The sequence below is a fragment of the Thunnus thynnus genome, chromosome 13, assembly GCF_963924715.1.
Source record: "Thunnus thynnus chromosome 13, fThuThy2.1, whole genome shotgun sequence".
Taxonomy (NCBI): domain Eukaryota; kingdom Metazoa; phylum Chordata; class Actinopteri; order Scombriformes; family Scombridae; genus Thunnus; species Thunnus thynnus.
Genome location: NC_089529.1, coordinates 3,390,873 through 3,416,242, shown reverse-complemented (window position 1 = coordinate 3,416,242; position 25,370 = coordinate 3,390,873). Strand labels below are relative to the sequence as shown.

The 25,370-nt window shown below is 39.7% G+C and overlaps 1 protein-coding gene across 3 annotated transcripts in view; it reads left to right on the top strand.

Annotated features, from left to right (window-relative positions):
- The window catches only part of LOC137195157 (protein turtle homolog B-like), a 155,016-nt gene that overhangs the window by 104,089 nt on the left and 25,557 nt on the right, over positions 1 to 25,370 (top strand). For 2 of the 3 annotated variants that reach the window (XM_067607307.1, XM_067607305.1), the window contains exons 8-17: positions 7,516 to 7,658; positions 7,849 to 7,989; positions 8,110 to 8,226; positions 8,809 to 8,959; positions 12,597 to 12,720; positions 15,882 to 16,057; positions 18,174 to 18,400; positions 20,956 to 21,040; positions 23,615 to 23,779; positions 24,481 to 24,526. In XM_067607307.1, coding sequence (XP_067463408.1) covers positions 7,516 to 7,658; positions 7,849 to 7,989; positions 8,110 to 8,226; positions 8,809 to 8,959; positions 12,597 to 12,720; positions 15,882 to 16,057; positions 18,174 to 18,400; positions 20,956 to 21,040; positions 23,615 to 23,779; positions 24,481 to 24,526 — 1,375 coding nt within the window. The remainder of the gene's footprint in view (positions 1 to 7,515; positions 7,659 to 7,848; positions 7,990 to 8,109; positions 8,227 to 8,808; positions 8,960 to 12,596; positions 12,721 to 15,881; positions 16,058 to 18,173; positions 18,401 to 20,955; positions 21,041 to 23,614; positions 23,780 to 24,480; positions 24,527 to 25,370) is intronic. The other variant, XM_067607306.1, reaches the window with a different exon arrangement.

Genomic DNA, 25,370 nt, shown 5'->3' with positions numbered 1-25,370 from the left:
TGGTTGTGTCATGACTAAGGGGTCACACACATTTTTAAAGAACACACCGGGCTCACCAGCACTCAGATGATCATTTTTACACTTTAACTCTTCATTTGTTGTGTGTGCTAAACTTTAGAGACTAACCTGGTACATTGTAAGAAATCCACTTCATGTCTGTTTTTTTTGTGTTAAAGCCACCTCAACTGTATTATTTATACCGAAATCCAAGGCAAGAAACTGGGCAGAGCATGTCCACTGCAAGAACAAGGATAACTACACCAGAAACCTGGCTCCAAGTCTATTTCTCTATAAGTATTTATGAATAAATAAGTGTCAATCAAAGTTAGAATACATCTTTAGGAATTAAGAGTTTAATACTTAAAAGCTGATCTGCTTCATCAGGACTGTGTAGGTGTGTATACATCACATTTGATTGACAGTGACCAAATAACCCACCAACTGTCATCAGATTATTATTAAAATTTTGCCAAATTCTGATTGGCACATTGAAGCTTGTGACATCACCTTTTTTCCAACTGAGCCCTGCCTACTTCAAAGCAGTGACAAAAGCAAATAAAAGTTTTTCTTGTTGAACCACATCATTCATAGTAAGAGACTAATTGAAAAGGGCCTTTAAGTAAATAAACCACACAACTGTGGAATAGTGACCACACACTAATAAGTAATGGAGGATCTTTTATTGACACGCAGCACCTCACTTGGCTCAGGCAGTAACTTAGATAAGATGTCAAAGTCAGTGGTCATGAATACATACATGCACAGAAAACATACCTCAGCTCATATTCACTCACACAATCTATGGAATATTCTCATCAGTTTTATCATTACATATGTAGAATAATCTACATGTATTAATATGAGAACCTCCACCCTCTTTATGTTTTTCACTCATGCCAGGAGTAGACGCAGAAAACAATTTTGATCAAGCTCACGTCTGAAGTAGTGTGTAACAATACAGGGAGTCTAGTCCTCTGCTTTAAATTCAAGCCACAGACAACAACATACTGATAAATGCATATTTATTTAACTAAATTGGATAGCAAGTGAATAAATGAGGTATCAGTGTAAACAGATAAATGAATAATCAACCAGAATGAGTGTAATAGGTTTTAAATGGCAGATTAGAAGTTATGAATGAACAATGGTGAAATGTAAGAATGATTACGTAACTACAGGGAAATTATAATTGAGGCTAAAGTCATTTGACTAACCAACATCTCTAAGAATTGAACTGGAGAGTTCAATGTAAACGACACTGACTCTTTAATCACAGAAGCAGATGAAGAGCGGGAGAGCTTTGTTTATCCTACTTTGTCATAGTTGTCCTCAGATGAACTGGTAATGACTCAGTGGGCTGTCTGCTGCGCCTGGGCCATGAATGGATCAGCTGTTCAGCGGCGGCGTCTCAGCGGATGCTTTCTGCTCATGAGCGTCGCAGGAGCCTTAAGGCACAACGTCATTTAACGCTTTCTTCAGGTGATTCACCGGATCACCACAGGGTTTAACTGTTAGATGGAGGAGACAAAAGTGATTTGGTACGGTCGTCACTGGGGACGGCAGCGTTAGAAAGATGTCTTGTTTTCTGGTTGTTTGCCTTGAAGGCTCCTGACTGACTGACTGACTTTCTTACTAAATAACTCAAAATAACTTGGCCAGCCCAAACAAAACTGTGCGTAGCTTGACAAAAGAAAATAAAATTAACTTAGGAAATCACATGATTCGAGAAAAAAGTGCAATAAGAGATAAGATGGCGGAGGCCCTTAGGGATGCGATGTGCATGTCCTTGGAGATACAAAAAGAAAGTAGAACAAGAGCGGAGGCCGACACGTTATTTTATCTTGGCCTCTTGCATGGGCGTGTTTTAGGATGGAGACGGACTTTCTCCTGTGTTAAGTTGATCCAGTAACTGATTACTGGAGATTAAGTTTAATATCAAAGCTTCCACATTTCACCATGGTCAATCACATTTAAACATAAACATAGTTCAATATATTACTCAAACATTTAGAGACAACACATGTCTGTAATATGATCAACTATCCCAACACCTGAGTTGAACAGTACTTGATATAACTAGGTTATACAATATAATTAAAAATGCAGTCTTTCTTCACTATATTTCCTATTAACATGCTGTGTTATTACTCCTGTCAGAATATTTCATACAGAAAGCTTAAACAGCAATCAGTTCAGTCTAAAGAAAACATACTATAGTTACTTAATGTTAACTAAATTCTATTTTATAACTACTAACATAGATTATTCACTTATCAAGCTTTTGAATGTCTAGCACCTAGTAAGTATGAAGATTAGAACAGTACAATGAAATAACTGCAGGTGAGTTCTTTACTACACCTGTCAAAATAATCCTTCATACACACATCACATTCCTACTACATGTTATATAAAGTTAAACAGCAATTTGAATAACATCATCAGAAAATAGTATCCATTCTAACACGAGGCCTCTCTTCAAGTGTTCAAAACCTTTCTAAAGGTGACCACTGGAGGGCGATGTTGGTGTGCAGCGATCTATTATTAACTTTGCTAAATGTTATCATACAAAATTCAGAGTTGGACCATTTTGGCTGGCGTTACTTAGTTACCAATAATATATAGGTTGCAAGGTTATGTGTGTGTGTGTGTTAGAGTTAAAGGGGAGAGAAAGAGAATTTGAAACCTAGTGATAGGATGGTCTAAACTCTAAATTTTGGAAACACAGTCTCTCTTTTTTTCTCAAGGAAAAGTCTTTCAATCCAGTGTTTTCTGAGACTTGAGGAGTTGATGAAAGAATGTAACCACTTTTTAGCCTGTGTCATAAATCCCACTTCCAGACACAGTAGTGGGTAAAATGGGAGGGGGATTGTTCTGTGAAGAGTCAGACTGACACTTTAACATTGAACAAGGACTCTCAGTTTACCTTTGATGGAATTCCAAACCAATGTTGAATATACAACCATACACTTGAGATTAAAGGTTATCATTGATTAAACCATTGATTAGACCTTCTTTGGGCTTTCAAAGACGTTAGCAGAAAAAAAAAGAGCACTGAGTTTCCTACACATACAATACATAAATATTAGTACAGTTCATAATACAGTAATCTGGAAATGCATGTAAATATGAGGGTGTCTTCAATATATATCATGATGTAAAAATACAGCAACTTTGCTCATTATGTTTAGGATGATGATAAACAGGTCAAGAAATGATATTTCAGTTGTCCTATGTTCCAATCCACAACATCAGAACTTATTGTGTTATTAATTCTCCTTGAAGGCAAATAGCTACATCCTTAAAAAACATAATAATCTATTAGATTTCTGCCAAAAGCTCTGTTCAGATTGATATCTTGACTATTAATATGCAGTATCATCGTTCTCATGATTTGGGGTAGTGTGGCTCCCATAACTGTCCACCAGGCTTACTAAACCTGACATCAAACATAAAACAGCTGGATTTCAAAATGAACTCAGACAGGTCCAATAATAACTCTGTTGCAACATCACAAGGCTTCTTCTGAAGAAAGTAGGACATATTGTAGCATTCAAGTCTTCTTAATGGAGCATACTGGTAGATAGACTCTCTACATCAAACACCACTATCCTGACAAATGACAGCTTTAATGGAGTAGTAACTGAACAGTATGATGACTACTCATCTCTATACAGCGTTGAGAAGGGACTCCAGTTCAAACCAAAGGCTTAATTGGAAGTTTCTGTCTGTTAGGTGTGTAGCAGGAGTGTCTTACAAACACATGGTTTCCTGTCAGATCTGACACTGCTCTATAGCCGCATGTCCAAAAAACCCCTCTTATTTGAGTTTGACATGCATGCGGGGCATCCTCTGCTCTGTGGAATTGATTTGGACACTCCATCGGTCTCTAGGCTATCTCCGTTCCACCTCTCAGCCAAACACCTAATCCCACCAAAACACTCAATTTGTTCTCTCAAACACACTTTTCTATTTTTTATGTTTGCTTTCTGGCTCTCCTTCTCGCCTCTCCCTCTCTCCCTTCCCTCCCTCTCTTCATTCCTCATTTGTACTCATTTATGTATATATATTCATATGCACACCAACACACCGCTATCTCTCCCTCCCTCTGTCTTCATCATGGGTTACCGCCTCCTTATTCTCTCCTCTCATAAAACACTCACTCAGTCCATCAGTCACTAAAGCTGTACAAACATGAAAGCGTGGTGATTTTGTCACTTTGGAAAAGCATCTGACTCTTTTTCTTTTTTTTTTGAGCAGACAGACAAGAGGCAGGACGAGCTGTGAGATTTCAGCCCCGGCGACCGGCCACTGGCAGTAGTCAAGGCAACAGACATTTTGCATTCCCTCACTCACTCTCCTGCCTCTTTCGATGGCTGTACATTAGATTGTGGTGTGTATGTGCGTGTGAGTGTGTGTGATGAACAGAGGCAGGCAACACCAGTCGTGAGGGGGGGGGGGGGGGGGGTGATAGAGGGTGGGGGGGTGGGATTACATCATTGCTGTAAGACTTTTCTCTGTCAGACTGCAGAGGGCTCTCTCTGTCTTTCTGTCCAATTCTCATCTCTTCCTTTTGTTTAATCTCCATCTCTTTATCCCTCTCTGTCAATCCTCAACATTCTACATTTGTTACATCCCCTTTTTTCCTCTTCTCTGCCTCATTCTGTTTAAATCTTTCTCCCACACTCTCCTTTTCTCGCTGTCCTCCCCTCTCTGTCTTTCCCTTTCTCCCTCAAGTGCTTGCCAGTGAATAACTTCCCTAAAGCATCTTGCAGTGGGAACCAGCGTGTTGTGAGCGATAGCGCTGTCTGAGAGCTATATTTAGAAACTTGGCTGATATTCTTGTCTGTGGTGCTGGTGGCGGCGGCGCTCCTCTGGGCTCTTTGTGGCAGAGCTGCCGGGCCGACGGTTAGGACTTTGGAGGACAGCGGTTGTTGTACAAAGTTGTTCTGGAAACAGCGCGGTCAATCGATTGCTCACCGTGTTTCCATCCCTCTATCTCACCATGTCACTCGTTCACTCTCTCATCTCCTCCTCTTTGTGATACCAGATGCCTTTTTGCCTGCTGTATTGTGCTCACAGTCACACCGCCTCATCCTCCTCTCCCCTCTCTCCTCTACCAGCTCCTCTCTACCTTACGTCATCCACTCACATCTCTCTCTCTCTCTCTCTCTCTCTCTCTCTCCCTCTCACCTGTCCTCTTTCCCACGCTCGTGCTCAGCCTCGCTCGTCCTTTCCCTGTCACGCCGCTGATAGCGTTCACTCCTCCTCGTCACCCCTCCTCCTCCCTCTCCTCCTCCTCCTCTCACTCACACCATTTCTCCTACTTTGAAGCTATCCTCCTTGACCTCATTTAGGAACCACGCTGTTCTCGCCTCTCTTCAAAATTCAGGATTTAAGAAGAAGAAGTTTTAGCTTTGCCTCTTTTTCCCCCTTCCTTTTCCTCCTCTTAGCCCCTTTCCTCTATCACATGAACTTCTCTTTTTCATATGTACCTGTCTTTGCCTAAAGGGTAGAGCTCGACGATATCAACCCCTAATTATCTAAGATTTAAAATACAAAGTGGAAATGTGGATGGAGAGCAACTAATGTAGAGCAAATGAAGTAATAAAACTGATGTCAATCAGAGTTGATCTGATTTAACTGATTGAGGTGATGCAGCTCAGGTATGATGTGATGTAATAGGATTTTTCATACTGTGTATAACTGAATATTACAGTAGTTTAATTGTTGTATAAATATTACAATTTTGTCAACAGGATACACAGCAACAACATTTGACGTTTCTTGCAGAGAGTTGGATGAAGAGATCTATACTACTCTCACGTCTGTCTGTTATGTTTGAAGCTCCAGCCTGGAGATGATTAGCTTAGCTTAGCATAAAGACTGGAAACAAAGGGAAACAGCTAGCCTGATTGTGTCCAAAAAGAACAAAATTCCATTTACCAGCTCACCAATTAACTCATCACATCTTAAAAAGAGTGTAAAGACGAGAAGTTGTGGTTTTAGCTAGCTTCGTATTTAATGGACATAGATGACCACGGTATTGATCTTCTCATCTAACTCTCGCTAAAAAAAGCCAATATGTGTTTTTTTTTTTATCAGTATCATATAGTATCAGATGGTCAATTGTGTAGCAATCTATGTGGTGGATGGTTATCCTAAAACTCTCTTACTTTTTTCTGAGGTTTGCTCATATGAGTGAAAAATAAAGAAAGAAAGGAGAAATAAAGCGGGAATGCTTTGACGTGAAGTTAGATGCTAAAAAAACGTGATGGGAGGCGGTCAAAGGATGTGAAAGTCACTGAGATATTAAATGATGTTACGCTGTCAGCTGCAACACAACATGATGCTGGACAGAGAGCTGCAGATGGAGAGCTACTTATAGGGATCATAGATTTATAACTGAAATTTTTCATAGGATTACATAATATTTAAAGGAAACCCTTGTGATTCCTGGATGCTACGTTAAGAGACACTGCGTCAAAATTTTCCTGGACATGAATGGAAAATTTGAACATAACCTTTAAGCTGAAGAGGCACCATAGTTACTTAAATCAGTTTCTTTTGAATCTTCTACTGAATCTTAGATTTAGTTGCAGCTTTTTCAGGGGTGTTTTGCCATGTAACCAGCAGGGCCGTATGGACGACAAAGTCATCTGTCCAGACTGAAATATCTCAACAACTGTTGGATGACGTTGGCGTTCCCCACTGATGTCCTCCACAGGATGAATTCTAATCACCTTGGTGATCCCTTAACTTTTTAATCTCAGCTGTACTTTGTCCTCAGTGCTAATTAAGAAACGTTAGTATGCTGATGTTATCTCAAAGCAGTGCTGTGCCACACAGCCACGAGCATGACTGTAGACTCTTCAGTTCTAATAGCTTCTTCTTGCTGGAGCGATTTCAGTTATGTAATATATTTATTTAGGCTACATGATCATACATAAACAGTTTTTAAGATGTTTTATGCATCAGATGCATCAAAGTATATGTAACTTGAGATGATAACTGCAAATGTTAATTTTGCTTTCTTTGAATTTCTCCTTTTTTTAACACCCCCCAAATTTTGCAGAAACCCTTCTAACTGAACATTCTTTTTTTGACGTGACTATTTTCCTCCAAAGGAAGTACAAGGAAAAGGGACTACTTAACTTTGATAGAAGACAGTGTGCTGTAGCACCATTTAAAAAATCTTGTGTAGTTTACTTTACAAGTAGTCATGTACACAACTCTGCTCATTTAATTTCTGCTCAGGAACAAAACTGATGTGCATGTGAGTTCAGTGTTGAGCAGCATACGCTCTACAAACACTCACAGATACTGCTCTGAGACCAGCTGTGCTCCAAACAAATTCATGCATCATTTTATGTCGAGCCCACTTCCCATCAAACTGCACGGTTTCCAATCTTCTGTACATAGCTATTACAGTCACCAAGCACCAGGTCTCCCAAGTTACAAAAACATGTTTCATCACTCGGTTTTCCCGTCTCTTTCTCTTGCTCTGTTTCTGAATAGATCCTGCCCGTGTGGTAAACATGCCACCTGTCATCTACGTGGCTATTGGTCTGCCCGGCTTCATCCGCTGTCCTGTAGATGCCAGCCCCCCTGTAACTCTGGTTAAGTGGAAGAAAGATGGCGTCCCTCTCCGGATAGATAAGGTGAGCAACAGAGTTGGTCCCATTTCTTCAGTTGAAGCTTCATGTGATTCCATTTTTCACTTCATCCCTTCATTTTTAGTGTGCTACTCTGTCTCTTATTTGAGTGAAAAGACTTGTTTTCATTAATTTCCAATTGTGGATTTTCCCTCATAGGAGCAATTGTTTTTTATTTGTCTCTAACAATCCACAGTACCCTGGTTGGAGCCAAATGGACGATGGGAGCATCCGTGTGGCAGAGGTGACAGAGGACTCTCTCGGCACCTATACCTGCATGCCTTACAATGCCCTGGGCTCCATGGGATGGTCCCCTCCCGCTCCCTTGGTGCTAAAGGTACATCCGTTGTCACTATGCATTTGAATGATCTCAAATTAACCAAACAGCTCTGGAGAAAGTCCAAGTTCACAGCACACTAGGTTTTACTTACCCTTTCTGGCTGTTCACCCTGGGCAGGACCCTCCCAAATTCTCAGTGGTTCCTGGAGGGGAGTACAGACAGGAGGCTGGGAGAGAACTGGTCATCCCCTGTGAGGCAGAGGGAGATCCCTTTCCCAACATCACATGGAGGAAGGTAAGACACCCTCCACCTCCTGCTGCCTTTGTGTATAATTTTGCTGCCAAAGTTTCTGTGAGGCTGTTTTTAAACCATTACTTCATGTTTCATATCACATTCATTGTTTTCCATTGAGAAATCTTCATTCCTGAAACCTGTGCCTCTAGCAGATGCACATATTTTAATTATTCAAACTATTGTATGTCATTTTAGCGTTTTAATCACATTTTAATGATGTCTATAAAATATGCAATCAAGGGAACATATTAGACTGTCTCAATTGTATGTGTGATTATGAGGCATGTTTAATCCCGCTCACTGACTACAATGCTATTATTTTTGTCTCCCTTATGAAATTGATAATTCCTCATTTTGTATAATTTGACACTTAGGATACTGAAAGCAATATTATTCTAGCAAATGTGAGATTGCAGATTGATATTTTGGTGGCTGGTGAACTGTCTATACTGTGTGTGTGTGTGTGAAGCCTGTGTGTTTCTTCAAACGTGAATTTTGCATTGCTTGTGCCAACCTATTGTGCACCTTTCTCTCTCTCTTTTCTTGGCTGACTCACTCTTGCCATGGCTGGGTGGGCTTCAGGTAGGGAAGCCCAGTAAAAGCAAGCACAATGTTCTGCCCCGAGGCAGCTTACAGTTCAAGTCACTCACAAAGGAGGACCACGGGGAGTGGGAGTGTGTCGCCACCAACGTTGCCACGAGCATCACTGCCAGCACGCACGTCCAAGTCATAGGTACAGTCAGATATAGCCTACATGAATGCACAAACACACCGTATGAAAAGAATATGAAAAGAATACATGAATGCATACCTTACATTAGAATCTTTTTATGTAACAAATGCAATAATTGACCTTTTGCTAAGCTCCACCTGCCTTAGTTAGTAATGGCACATATGCAGATTTACAAAGATAACAGTGCAGATTTACCACTCTACATTTTTTGTCATGTTTGAAACAATGGGTCCTTGATTTCAGACAGAGATGGAGAAAAGCAGCTTCTCGTTTTGAAGCTGGCGACCGTTGATTTGCCAGCTGAAAAGACGATTGTTGCTGGCAGATTTTATCAGCTCCAGATTCAATAAAGCAAACATTAGCTTGACAAATTGATTGAAAACGCAGTAACTCATACACTTTCTAATGTTTCATGTTGGCTTGTATTAAAACAGGATCCCTGTAATTGAGTTTTAAATATGCTGGCTACATTACATTGTGCTGAAAGATTGAGGCTGAAGCTGCATGTCTGAGGCAAAAAGTCATCATCCTCACCAGTTGATGATATGGTGAGATATTGTATTTGACCGTGGTAATACTACTTAGTCCTAGTATAATTTTTTTAATTGTATTATTAAGAATGAGCAGACTGCTATTTCATTCTAACATAACCGTGTTGAGCTGCTTAGCTTACATACTTGGACAGACAAGACAGAAGTTAGATTTATGCTTTATTGTTCGAATTTACAAACAGTGCGTCACTTTTAGTTAACTTTATGAGAAGAGGCTTTTATAGTGGGTCATAAAATTGATTAACATAAAGCTATCCAAGTTACAAGTTTGGTTGGAGTTGCTGGAGTCTAAACTTCCCCAAATTCAATACAGAGCAAGATAGGGCCGTTAACATCAGCTCACACTCTGATATGATGTAGTAGGTAGCTTCCAGGACACATGCTAGGGAAATACTACACAGTGAATGTGCTATCATGAAGGTTTTTTGAATGCAACCTTTAACCCCATAAAATGAGGGTATGAAATGCTCCTTAGCCTTGGAAGTAACACTGTCTTAGCTTACTTCTGTTGCAAGCTAGTTAGCAGGACATGCTAAAGTTTGAAGCTTAAGTTAGAGCCAATAAACAGGGTTCAATCCATCCCTTACACTTTAACTCTTGTGTTTTGGTTTTGCAAAGGTTAAAAAAGACCATCTTACAAACTTTGTGTACAGTGTATCATTGTAACCTCTTACACTCCGACTCAAAATGGAGAAATCATGGATGTGAGAAGGAGAACTGGATACCAGACTCAAAAATGGAGCCCATTCATTCCTATGAAAGTTGGTCACTGGCACATGAAACCAAAATATCTGCTTCTGGCTATAATAAAAAATGACCCGGATGTTGCTCATGCTTTTGTATTTTTGGGCCCATAGTGCATGCCCACTAGAGACTTCTGTTGGCTGAGCTGGCTAACTTCCAGTTGGCTCTCTGCTCACTTCAATGGGGATAAATTCATTTAATCATGTGGCTCCTCTAGACTTTCCAAATGTTATCGGACCAAATAGATCAAATTCTAATAATAAAACAATTCATTTTGTGGGGTTGTGATGCTCCAAAAAATGTGTTCATGATTTTACAGCCACTCCTTTTCCAATGAATGTGTGCGGAAAAAATGCTTTTTAGGCCAATGTGCATCACGTGACAGACTCAGAAGTTGTAATTACATGGTTTGGCTACTATGTCAAAATAGCCTCACAGCACAGCGCTGTTCCTGGGGGCTTTGATTCAACATGGAGAAATCCAAAGACTGACAGGCGTGCTGTGCTAGTTGTGTCTGCTAAGCTACAATTGGATAATCACTGTTTGGGGGAGGGGTTTAGCAACCGGTCAATTAAAGCGAATTCAACAGATGGATGCTGATACCTGCTGTATGGTGTGATAACAGGAAACATATCCATGTAATTCTGCAGAAATAAAGACAAATAACATAATTAAAAAATGAGAGGAGCCACAATGTAATGACGGCTTGCAGAAAATACTGACTATTCTATTATAAGTTGAGCGTGACTACATGCAGTCATTCGAAGTGCTGAGTCACTGAACTCACAGCACGCATTAATTAATGATGTGTTAAATGTTGTGTGCCTGAAGAAAATCATAAGTTTGGTGTGAGTAATGCTCAGTACATGATGATTATTTGACATACAGCAGAGCCAGCAGAGGTAGAGCTCATGATTGCTAAGGTCACAGTTTTTGGTCAAGACACAGAGGGATGCAGGAGGTCAGCTGTTTATTTATAATTGGGGCCAGCAGTGCCTCCAGACTGGATGGAGCAAAGGAAAAAGTGAGTTGCCATTGAGGATCACTCTTGGCTTATGGAGAGAATTATGCAGACAAATCTCGAAGACACTCACCCTGTGGCAATACAAGGCCTTTTTAGTACAGATAGCTACCTGGGTAGGCTGTGTCATTAGACAACTCTACTACAGCTTGTCACTCTCTGAACCACAACAACAAGTCAACACGCTGCAAGCACTTTTGAAGAAAGAATATTTTGCTCCAGAACTGGTCATGAAATGCCCTCTCTGTGTAAGCTTTATGTATCTATAGAAAAATGGCAAAAACAAATTGGCCAAGATACATGTGACTATCTCTTAGCTGTTGTTTCAGAACCATGGACAGCGCTGTTTATGGGGATGCGTGCACCATGTACAGCTGTTTCTAACCACCTCCCCCTGCTGATTTTGACAGAGAATCATTCATACATTCAAAAAATATTTAGCGCTCTGTTCTGATTAAGAAATGTATTCTTTGAACATTAGCCTTATGTTGTTGTTATGTCTTTCTGAGGCTATTGCATGGTTACATCAAAAATGTTTATCTTCTCTTTATCTAAAAATTGCCTCCTTACAATTTTTAACAGCCTCCTCAGTCATCCAGGTGCTGGGCCTGCTTTTATTCAAAGAGCAGCAATAGCAAAATATAAAAATACTCTTTAACAAGTAAAAGTCTTGCATTCAAATTCTTACTTAAATAATTTTATATACCAGGAATTTATAGTCTGCATCCTATCCTTACCCATCCTATTATATTGTTAGACAATATACCCATCCTAACTATTTAGGAGTAGTGGGCAGCCACAGTCTGTCACCTGATAGTTGAAGCAGGTGCACTGCACTTCATGCTTTATCTCATGCGCAAGGATTAACCAAAATGTGGGAATGAATTGTATCTTGTGTGCACGCAATAGCATTTCGGGCACTTGATGTGTGTGTGTATATATATATATATATATTTTATATATATATATATATATTTTTTTTTTTTTTTTTTTTCTCTCCCTATTGCCCTTCTGGGGCTCCGTACTTAAGTGCAGTACCTGAACTGGAAATAAGTATGTTTTTCTATTAGAATTATACTTAGCACTTTTACTTTTGGCAGGAAGATTACATAATTCCTGTTGCCCAAAATATTTCTCACTTATTTTCTTTTTTACAGATAATGTTGAATTGAGTTTCTGGCTGCACAAAAATACATTACTAGCTCCAGCGCACAATAAGTTTTTTTATAAGTACAATGAATGCACTGTAACACAGCAGGGCTACTTGATGACTAATGTGCCCTTTTAACAACACATTTCTCACTGCTTTCCCTCCCTGCAGGCACAAGTCCCCACGCACCTACCAGCGTCCATGTGGTGGCATCCTCCACCTGGGCCAATGTGTCCTGGGAGGCGAGCTATGACGGAGGCTTCCAGCAGACATTCTCAGTCTGGTACGGCCATGTGTGAGTCATCCCAGCATGCTTTGCTTCCTGCTTTTTCTTGTTCCAATACGTCCTCTGTTGTCTCTAAAAATGTCTTTTCCAGGGTTGTGTTCAGAACAGTTGTGCAAACGTAGAGATGGAAATACATGGGGATCCAATGTGAGTGAGTTTTCATCTCCAATCTTTGGAATCTCTGGAGGAACGCTTAAATCAAAACCTAGTATATGGCTGGACCATGTATGAAACACTAATGGACTTTTCATTTGAAACGAAGGCTCTCAGTTTGAAACAGATACAGGAAGTGTCGGCATTGGGCTGACCAATGGTGTAACTTCATCACTCAGTCAGTCAGTCAGTCAGTCAGTCACTTAGTCAGTCAGTCAGTCAGTCAGTCATGGACTTTCGTGTTTATAGGGCTGGCCCCGCTGTTGCGGTCCAGCCAAAACAGTTGCAACTAAACTGAACATGACCCAAAGTCCTCTATCCTACTACTACTACTACAACTACTACTACTACTACTACTACTACTACTACTGCTACTGCTGCTGCTGCTGCTGCTATCGCTGCTTTGCTACTGCTTGACTGAGGGCCTGGGTTGAAATGTTTTCAATTTCCTTATTTCATTACTTTAGCTTTTATCCATGACTGACACAGTATAATCTTAATCAAACTGAAGTGATTTTACACTTGTTAACATATCCAAAATGCATAAAATGTTAAAGTGTAGTTTAAAATGTTGGTTTAATAAAAATTCTCCGGTTGTCACCTTACTGCTAATCTTGCTGCTAATCTTGGTACTGTTTTAACCCCAGTCTACAGGGGAGCCATCTGTAGTTTTGGCTGATGGGTGTATGTTTGTGGAGCAAGAAGATGTCAAAAAAAGTTTGATGGATTAAATCAGTTTCCCATGAAACATGATCAAGAACAGCCCAGTGAAAACATACATACTGTCACTGTCGCTATCAGAATTAAAACAGAACATGTTTATAGGATGCTATGATGCTGTTTAGGTAAGTGCTCAGTAATGGTCTTTACGTTGCTCCCACTTTTGCATTTTCAGTGACAGTGTTTGCACCGACAAAACCCTCCTTACAAGAGTTTGACTTAATGGAAACAAACGAGACCATCAACAAGTAACTAGCCTTTGCTGGTCTATGTGTTGCACTCAAGCTCTGGTTTAAAAGGAAGTCTTATGGATAGCTCAATAGCGCTAATGGAGACAACAACATTAAACAGGAGAATGCTGCTGTTCTTCAGCACAAACACATAAATAGCACCATTCTATAGGCAGCTGAGGATTTATGGAAAATGTGATTTTAAGTTTGTGAGACACAAACAATATTGCTGGCCTGAGGTAGATGTGAGGCCTCTATTGTCATTTATTTGATAGTTATATATTGAGATGTCCATAGCCGGTCCACAGGATTAGAATCAACTAGTCTGACTGTGTTTATTGTAACACATTATGCTTTATTAAAACAGTGTGGGAGCAGCAGAGCAGCTCAAACATATAAATAGCAGTCAGCAGCTTTAATGAACGATATTCATAGTGACAGCAAGCTTCAGTGAGTGAAGTGAGCAGAGCAGCTTTGGGTTTCTAAAATCTTTACAATGCGAATTTAACGTTTTGAAACCTGATTTTACCAGCTGATAACTGCAGGAACAGACAGCCGGTGAGTTTAAGAGCTACAGGACGAAATGCAAAGAGGATTTCTGCTGTTTTTGTGGCTGCCAGCAGCATTTTCTCCGGCGGACAGTCACAGATTGCAGATATCCTCCAGCAGGTCGGTGCTGCTGTTAGCTCCTGAAGCTAAAACTGTCCTCATGTAAAAATAAACCAAGTTAAACAAAAACAGGTTTGTTTGAAAATGACTTCTGGCTCGTTTAAATATCTTCTCACTGTTTGTCTTCCTCTCAGTATTATTATTATCATTTTTCTCTGGTCAGGGGATGTCATCAAGCAACTCACTCATCCATGTAGGGTGACTAGACATCCCCAAAAATTCAGGACCGTCCCGAATTACTAGCAGTTGTTCCAAATCCTGAATCCTGTCCCAAAAATTAGACTAAATCTGAGTTTTGATTAGTTATAGCCAAATATTGATCGTTGTGAAACACTTTTTTGGTGTTGTCCACAGACAGACACTGTTATGTCCATAGCCTACATGAATTATGGCTGTTGTAGTTTTTTTCAGCCGTGTACAGTAGTGCTGCAAATTGATAAACAACTACACATATCGGCAAGGCATAGCTATGACGCTGTTGAATTAAAACATTTACAGAGGAAAATTAAACCATCCAACGCTGACATGGAGTCTGGTGTGACGGGACCAAAAAGTAAAAACGTTACTGCTGGACCGGTAACACACGTGCATGCTCGTTTCCTTTTTTCGGTTTCTAATGTAGATGAAGATAGCAGAAGTTGCAGTAGCGAGGACAGAGGTAGTGTAGCTGCAGGCAGCCATGGAGGAGGAGTGACCGCACTGATAAAATGCATAAAATAAAATGAATTTTATGTAACAGACAATGATTTACACACTTACATATAACACAGTCATTGTGTTTCTTTTTCCTAATGACAAACAGTTGACTACATGAACAAAAAGCATTGAGCATTGAGTTTTGACTTTCACATGTTTTACTGTGAAAACATGTATGTTTTACCCCCCCCCCCCCTGCCTCCCAACTAATACATTATGACTCCTGGCATTTACAGTAGCAGCTGCTGCATGTCAACAGTTTTCTGCTTACTGTGAGTCTTTACGTGTGATGAGGTACGGTCAGTGCTAAATGTATGGCATGGGCAAACAGCAAAATGCTAAGCTGAGTGCAGCATGGGCTTAACCATCAAGTGAAAGTCATGTTGTGAATGAGGTGAACAGTCAAAAATGAATGGTGGATATGGTTAATTTTACAATGATGTTGAGCTGTTGCAGAAATGATACCACATTATTTGACATGGTAATGTGCTGAACTGTGTGGTGATGTGGACGATAATGATTAAGAAAGATGTAACTTGTTGTATCTTTGTACAGACTGAAACTTTTTTCTTAAATTTCATCAACACGAATTAACCTAAAAAATCAGAGGAATCCCGTTATCTTCCTCTCCACCTCTTAAGTTATTTTTTTTTTACATCTCTCCTGCCTGTCTGCTCACCTCTCACCCTGACTGCTGTGCAGGCTGAAGAGGGAGCGTTTAGGTCCACATGACTGGCTTTCCATACCCGTGCCTGGAGGCCAAGACTGGATGGTGGTGCCCAGCTTGGAGCCAGAGACAACATACCAGTTCAGCGTCCTGGCCCAAAACAAGCTTGGCACAGGCCCCTTCAGCGAGGTTGTCACTGTGAACACACTAAGTGAGTATGTTCACTCAAGCGGGACACAGGAATCCAATAATAAAATTGCTTTGGCAGACATGAAGCAAGAATCACCAGAAAGGCTGTTACTTAAAACAAAAAATAATTCAGAATCATTTCAATTTTAGCAGCTTTTTCTTTGTCATGTTTTTTTTTTTTGTGCAGTGCTAAATTCTGCATCAGCAGGTTTCATTTTAAACTGAGAGTAAACCTTGGACAATGTCAGTGATAAATCCTCCCTCTTCATCATAATTTACATTCTAACATTTAAAACTTTTCATATCAGTTATTTATCAAGGACAAACAATGTTGAACTACTATGTAAAGTAGTCAAATTAATATAAATATAAAATGAGATGAGTTCATAAAAAGTGCTCATTTCTTAACTCCAGCCCCCAGCCACTAGAGGGCAGATAGGCTAACAATGAGTCAGTAATGAATGAATCAATGGATGTAATATTCTGGCTCGAATGAGTTGCTTCACCTCTTAAAAAGTGATATCGTCTGGCTAAATGATTTGAGGAAGACCAATATTGTGATTATGACTTAAATTGTGAGTATTTTCTGAACATATTTGGTCTACATTGTATCAATTAGATTCTACATAGTATGAAAAAAGCAACCAAACATTATCATCTATCATCAGTATCACTTATCTTCTACAGTAAGTGAATCAGATTAAATAATGCAGTTACCTGTTATTGAGTTTGTATTTATGACCAGTCAGTCATAGAAAACTTACTTTTTCCTAGTGTTATATAGAAACACTGCCCAATGTAGCTCACATTTATAAAGATATAGTGGCATGCATGACATTACTGACTAATGTTACAATTGAACATAGTTAACCAGTTATGGTTGTTGGCCTTTAACACCACAACTGCTGTAGCAGTTATGTCTACAGTAGATGTCTCAAATAGAAGTGAAACATTCACCTGGATGTAGGTACAACATTTTTTCGAACATCAATAGTAATACAGAGTGGTGTTTCCTCCCTCACAAAACCATTTGGCCAAAATATGCAGACATCGGCATTCAGTGAGAGAACCTATGTTTACTGAATTAATGTTAATTAACTATGCTGAGTAAATTTAGTGATGACAGTTGTCATTATAGGAGTTGACATTAACAGTCGCCTAATCAAACTTTCACTTGCTACAGCTTGTTATGAAGCTGTTTTCGATATAAAACTGATTAATTGTTAAGCCCTAATAGCCACAGACAAACATAATGCAAAATATAAAAAATACTTTCTTTTTTTTTTGAACTAGAGAGACCAGATTGTGAGAACAACAATGTGGTGGTTAAATCATTATGCATCATTCCTCACAGCAGTGAGAAAAGGGGCATTTATTAAGTGTAAATGAAGCTGTCACAGATTATTACTTAAAAATAAGTGACATGCTGAAAATTGAGATAACGACTCGCACTGTATCACCTTCTCTGTCAACCAAGAAGTAAAAACAAAGACGACAAAGCCTTCAGCCCAGAGGCTGCTTATGGTCTTCTCATTTAAAAAGTCATCCACTAGTCATTTGCAAGTCAGACATCCTACCTAGTAGCTAGTATGCTGGACACCATCTACAGTTAATGATTAGTTGTGTTTAATGGGGATAACTATCTGAGTTAGTGAATAAGCGAAATGGCAAAAACTGTAAGATCTTTCAATTAAACCATTTCCACAAGTGGTCAGAGAAAATCAGTGTGTGTTTGTGTGTAAACGGTGAATTCAGAGTGATTAACTACTCAACTGAAGCAACTATGAAAATGGGACTGAACTGTAGCATATACATATTTTAATTGAGTTGAGTAGATTGGATAGCAGCATGCTAGCCAGAAATAGACTGGCAAGATGAAATGTTGATGAAATGATCTTAAACAATGGAAGGATTCAGAGATAACATGATGGTGAAGATGCGTTTGAATTGCATAATGTATGTCAGAGATGCATTTGGTATAAAAGCTTAATCACATGTAGTCACAGTCAAGTTAAGATACTGTGCATGTCAGTGTCAAAGTGTAAAGTGATTCACTACTGTCATGCTGGTGGAACTTCTCACTGAATATATAATTGAGTTATTCACACACATTCTCAACCTTTAATGTGCTCTTTCAGTATTTCCTATAAGTACCCCTGAACCATTGGTGCTGCTTACCCCACCACGGTGCCTCACAGCCAATCGCACGCAGCAGGGAGTCCTGCTCACCTGGATCCCGCCTGCCAATCACACAGCACCTATCCAGCATTATGTCATGGAGTTTCGCCTGGGGGAACGATGGGAGGTCTTGGACGACAGCATTCCCGCTGGGGAGACGGAGCTGCTTGCCCGAGACCTCATCCAGGTAAAAGACAGGACACGGACTGTTAATTTACACAGTGTTAGACAAGACCTACAACTGTGGCTTCCAGACTAAAGAGATGTCTGGGACAGAGTGGAGGGTTAAACACACATTTCAGCTTGATGAATAGCTTTTAAAAACCACTGAAGACATATGCAGAAATCTTTATGATGTAAATTCAAACTACTGTACAGTGGATCAGGCAGTTAGCTTCCACTAGTAATCCAGCTATTACCTGATGTCACATTTAATTGTGTTGAAATATCATGTTTCTCTAACTGTGGTCCTTGGATGCAGCCTTATGTTTGCAAGAAAATGTGTGCTGAATAGGTGCTGCTTTACATTATTTATCAGAACGGAGTCGACATCCTAAGATTTCCTAAAAATGTTTTAAATCAGGAGGGTATTTTGGATTTTTCATAATTTACCAAGGGCTAGCTGAAAAGACTGATGAGTAAAAAAATTGGACACCAATAGGTCAAACATAATTTCCTCTAGCATCTTTAATATCAAGGTACTGCTGCTGAAGGTGTAAGAAAAAAAAATGACAGCAATTTCTTTGTCTGTTTTATTAAATACCTCAACCCTCAGCCAACTTTGTAAAAGTAAAGTTTTAGCACTTTTCAACGTATAGAATGTAATGACTAACATCAGTTATGTCACTACTTAACATGTTTGACTCGTGTTTCAGCTGGTTGGTCATTCAGAAGCCTAAGGTGTTGACAGACTACACCTGAAAACTACTGCTAACAACCGCTGAAAAAACATTATATTTGAGCCGTTAAATGAACCTGACAGTACGAAAATATCCAGAAACCAAGAGTTCACCACTGAGTCTGTGTTCAGACTGCAGGCAAAGTTGATGTCTTTTACAACCTTGATGTTAATGCTCTTAAACTTACAAGTTCCCAGAGCAGATTTTGTAAAGGCAATGTGCTGCCATGTCCACTTTGGTTGTCATAGTAACAATGCAGGTGTGCACATACTGACTGGGTTGTGGGTGCTGCTGTGTGCCAATGAAACTCTTTGCCATTGTTTTTACTCTTTATCATGTGTTGTATCACAGAACACAGAATACACGCGTGCTTTTATTTCTGCAGCTCGGCATGTTCTGAGCCAAACAGAGAATAGTAACTGAAACATGAAATTAAATACACTGTAGTATGAAGTATGAATGTGCATTTTTAGAGGACAATGAATTTCTTAGAAATATTTTCACCACAGCAAAGGAAAATCAATATATCTCTACTGATTTATGAGTTCTGACACAAAGGTTCTTTTTCAGCATTTCACATCTTGTTCATGTCGGCTAATTCTCCCGCCATGACATGTGTGAGCTGCTTTCTTTAATCTAACTACCACTTTCAGCTCCATGCAGATGCTTTTATCTTTCCTTCGATGGCACAGCAAACACCCACACACACTTCTCTCCATCTCTCTCACCACACACACACACACACACGCTACACCTAGATTGTATAACTTTTCTGCATATTTCTTACTGTATTGTTTGAGGTAATTTGACCAGGAGGGATCCTCTGTTTTGTTGTCTGTGTGTGTGTTTTTGTGAGTGGACGTTTGGTGTGATGTTTACTGTGACACAGTTCTCACATTCAAACGCTCAATCTTTTCTGACATGTAGGAAACAACTGAGCTGACAACTCAGTCCACAGCATATTAGAAGCTTACACCAACTGTGCAGCCAAGTAGCTTTCCTGCTTTCCTGCTTCTATTGATTTGGTGATTTTTAGTTTCTCATTTCCTTTTTTTTTCGAATTTCTATTAAAGCTATACTAAAGCTATTTAGTATTGCAGCTCTATAAAATTAGGGGACTATTCAGGAGAATTTAAAGGGAATTGTTAAAATCAAAGCAACAGATGCTGAACTATCCTGAATTCTTGTCCCTCTTTGGGTACAACTTCCAAAATGCTGGATCCTACAGTTCCCATCATGCAATTTGTTAGTTACCTCTGTTAGACCCTTCCTGCCTAGTACATGCCCATGTCTTCCAAACCCCAAGCCCCTAGTTCATAATGATCGATATCTCAAGTCCCATCCATGATAACCCTGATGACATCACTGTGACATCATCAGGGTTATTTCTTTGATTTAAGAAAGCTCCCTCAGCCACAGAAGACATTATACAACTGTTTTCATAGGTTGAATAGTATGTGAAGAGTAAATTGATTTTCATGTGAAAAACTGGTGGAGTGTCCCTTTAATAAAGACTCTGAATCATGTCCAATTCAATTTACATTCATTCACTTTTACCCCAAAGTTAAAATTGTTTTTAGCTGCTGTCACATTAAGCCTTTTAGAATCTCATCAATTAAAATCGGTATAGTTGCTGTTGCACTGTGGCACTAAAACAAAATGTTAACTGTCAGTGACTGAGCTTCACTTTTTATTTCCAACGCCTCGATGGTTCAGCTGACTGATCTTTGGAGACACAAATTGAATCCTACAGCTTTGCAAATCCTAATTGAACCTCTCAGACACCAGACATAAGAGACAGTTTACCTTCTGAATGTTGATCTCTATGTTTTCCCGCTCCCAGGAGGCTTGGTACGAGTTCCGCGTCATGGCCGTCATGGATGATGTGATCAGTGAGCCTAGCAACATTGTAGGAGTGTCCAGCACAGGTGAGGCATACATCACATCTGTCCGTTATGCTTTCATAAATGAGGGAACCTGTTATCTTTAGCAAAATCTGCATATAACATGACATGTGCTTTGGTTGAAACCCTGCTCGCTGCTTTGGATTCAGAGGAGCTTTTCTTGTCAATGCTAGGAGTTCAACCCAACAATCTCTGGCAGTAACCTGCTTCTCTAACTTCAGGCTATCTTAACATTTCTGAGCTGAGGATGCTGCTGTAGATGTATTGCACACGCAGCAACTTCAACTTTACATTTTGCCTACTCAGCACTATTAAATTTAAGCTTGCTTTACATGCACACCGCTTTGTACCATCCTGAAGAGTATGACATCATCCTTCTGCCCATCTACCATGGATTGCATTGGGCTGCTTTGTGCTTAAAGGATAATTAAACTGGTCTTTTTTTGGTCGCAATACTGAAAGTCTGTTGTGAATCTTAAATTAAACCCCTCAAAATGTGATGTTGCGTCCCTGCAGAGGTCACTGAGTACACATCATTTGGTTAGAGCAGCTGTTGGTAGCATTTAGAGAGAAGATTTTCACAGGAACCTTTAGGTCTCTGGTAGTCCTCTGCTGCCCCCCGTTGGTGAAGCTGAAATGCTTTGCAATGCCGAGATCAAAGGCTCCTAATCATTTCTCTCTTGATACAGAGGTACAATACTTTGCATTTTGCTGTATCATTGCTTCATTGCAGCACATAAACCAGACTAACAAGTTCATAACAAAGGTTGACACATTGCCTCCCTCGGTCCTCACTGTGCCATTCATTAGCATGTAGGTCACTGAAACAATTGCAGCATTAATAAGTGAGGACAATGGGTTGGTAGCTCTGTAAGCAGGAGTTAACTCATCAGTAGCTGCACAGCAGAGATATTGTCCTCTCTAGTGCATTGGCTGGGATTTCATTATTATAATAATATTGTTAATGCACAAATCTGCCGGTTGCGTTAATTTGTGGATGTGATGCGTGCAGCTGAAGAGTGAAGCCAGTCATGTTGGACATAAAATAAGGAAGAAGTGCAACATCATAGTATGGTACAGGGCTGTATTTGCTGTGCATTACTGTAGCTAAATGTGTGTGACAGATCTGCACTCTTGGCTTATGTTATCAATATTTAGTGACAATATTATCTCTTTAAGTTTGGATCCTAACTCAGGGAAGAATCTTAAACTGTATGTTGACAAGCTATGGTCACGTATTAGATGTGCATAGTACCAGTTCATGTAACATGTAACAGATTCCATGAATTACTGGTTTATTATGGTTTGTTTGGTTTTGAAAATCTGTACATTTAGTTGAGTTTTCCCTTCTTTTCTCCCATGTTACTGCTGCTGTGTGTGGCTGTTAATGCTACACAGTGCTAAAACAAACTGACAACCAAGTACTTCTGTTAATAATAAGTAATAGATAGAACTCAGCTTTCAGGACTGTTTTTCATGCACAGCCATGTCATCGTATCATAAAATATGCCTGATACAAGTCTGTTTAGATCCAGGTTTCCTTCCTGTCTGAGATGCTTGCTGCAGACATGTCATGTCTGTTTCAGGCTGTTAAAGATGTTGCCGTCCTGTAGTGTACCTACTGCTTTCTTCTGGTGTTATTTGAAATAACGTTCAGATACATTATATTTAGAAGTCATTATAAGAACACTGCATTATTGCTGCCAAGGCGATTGAACATTTAATTATACATTGTTGCTGTCATCTAGAGGCATACGTACAAGTGCCCTTATGTTTGTTCTTCTACCAGACTGGATGTTGTGTTCCCTTAATAATAATGTCAGTGTTTATAACCTAAACAACCTAAAGAGGTAGCAGTCAGGTAGTACACATGTATTTGCATCTTTTCAGTAGAGTTTAGGTTAGCATGCAGTAGTAAAGGTCAGTTCCTGTGTATTTGACTCTCACTGAATATGGCAGGAATTTTCTTTTCATAGGCTCTTAGCGGGCCCACCCCCCAGATTTTTTCCATTTTCAAACTTATAGTCTTCAGCCCCAACCGATGCGGACTCCAGTGACATCACCTGTACCTTCAACACTGATTTGGAAAATCGGTGAAGTTCCCCTTTAATGAAATGAGGAAATGGCCTAGGAGCTTATATGCATAGTTTCCCCAAAAAACACCACAAATCTGATTCAGTTCTCAAACTCATATCATTGAAAAGCCTCCTAATCAGAGCACAGTGTGTTCCTGCCGGGAACAGTGTGCTCTTCTCAGTGTACTCACATCTGTTGTAATCTCCTGGTAAATATCAGCCCCTATTTCAGAGCCAGAAGATGACTGTTGACATTAGTGTTAATCTTGAGGAGTCCCATATCAGAAGTCTATTGAACAAACACAAGTTTTACATCTGTTTCTTGACTCTGTTTGCTATATTTAACAAATGCTTCATCTTGCTGTCTGCATTAATCCATCATTCCCTCCATCTCTCCAACCCGCCCTACTGCAAAACCTTCTTTTCTCACATCCTTCTCTCCCCATCACCACATCATCATCGTCTTGCCGTTGTACTCGTGACTTCCTTCACGTTCCTGACTCTTCCCTCCTCGCCCCCGCAGACGTCTTCCCTCCTCCAGAGATGGTGGAGGAAGCCGGACTGGCGCGGCCGGTGGTGGCTGGCATTGTGGCCACCATCTGTTTCCTGGCAGCGGCCGTGCTGTTCAGTACGATGGCTGCCTGCTTCGTCAACAAGCAGCGTCGGCGGAAGCTGAAGAGGAAAAAAGGTGAGAGGAAAGCCCCGATCATTAATAGCTACTGTTTCTCCATAATCACTAAGCCAACTTTTAGAGAACTCCTGAATATCACAAAAAATAAAATTCACTCATTAATCAGAAGATCCTGTCATGGTGTAGTATTATGAGCTTCAGGCATTTCATGTTGTCCTAACATTAGCTCTGTGTTTTTACCATTTCATTAGTACTAATAAATTCATAGAAAATGTAACTACTGTATGACACATTTACCACACGTGTTATCTAACTTGTACTCAACTGATTCATGTGCTTAAACTGCAACCTCATGCTGCTTTATCTCAGTCATATCCTTTCCAAACAGGAAAGTGTGACTGTTTGACTTAAAAATATGAGCTTAAAAAGTGTGTAAATGACACTTCAGAGAGCAGCCAGGGCTAGAGTCATTATATTTGATGTTTTCTGTTTTAGAATCCTGCTCCAGGATCAGCAGCAGCAATACCAATCAGTTTTTTGAGGACTTTTATAAACTTTTATATAACTTATATATGTAAATGTCTTGAGTCAGTTATTTATTTATTGTAAAAATGTATCACTGAATTCTGTTGACTCTTATCTTTTGTTCAAAGTTCAAAAATAAGACAGACAGATACCCCAGCTGTGATTATCATACACAAATAAAACTCATCTTTAATGGCAGTGTCGCTCTTTTCTGTCTTCCTCTTGTCTTCCAGATCCCCCTCTTTCCATAACCCACCTCAGAAAAAGCATGGAAACTCCGTAAGTTACCCCTACGTGACACACAACTGCTTCACTGCACAGTACTCTACAGAAGACTCATTATCAATCATCACAACAGTAATGATTTGTTTGCTTACTGCTTAACTATCAGACCATCACAAATAAACACAGCGCTCTGTCATCCAAATAGAATTTGGAATCAGCAAAGCAAATAGTGAGATGTATAAATGACATTTGTAACACAGTACAGATAGTGCAAAATCTGAGCAGTAACATTATTCACATTACTCATGAACAACACATTAACAAGTAAACATAGAATGACGTGTATCATACAAATATTAACACGTATATATGTTCAGTGTTTCAGGGGTTCAACAGAAATGAATTTATTCTGTTGATACCTAAATAATTTCATCATTACTGTTGGATGTTTCTTGTGCTTATAGAAGAAAAAACCTGAACCTCTGAGCTGAAATCCTCTTCAGGTTCATTAAGTGTTCTGTTGCACAACAGTAAGCAGAGTTGTGTCACTTCAAACAAAATATTAACTGGCCTAGTTAGCATTGTAGCCTGTACAGTGAGTCAGGGCAAGGGTTTCTGTTTTTGATGTAAAAAAAAATGCACAAACACAATATTGCTTGCAATACACAACAACAACAACAACAACTATATATTATGGTTGGAAGGGTCAGACAAAACCATGAATGTATGTAACAATGGATGTTGTATTCAAACTGCTGGTTCATTCCAATGAAAGCTGCTCAGCCTCAGTTGGAAAGTCAAAGCAAAGATGTTGTTTCCAACCGGATCAGCTGATTGTTGGTCAGGAAGGAGCGAGCTCTCGTGTGGATTTGTGCCTCCGTGATCCAGCTGACTGATG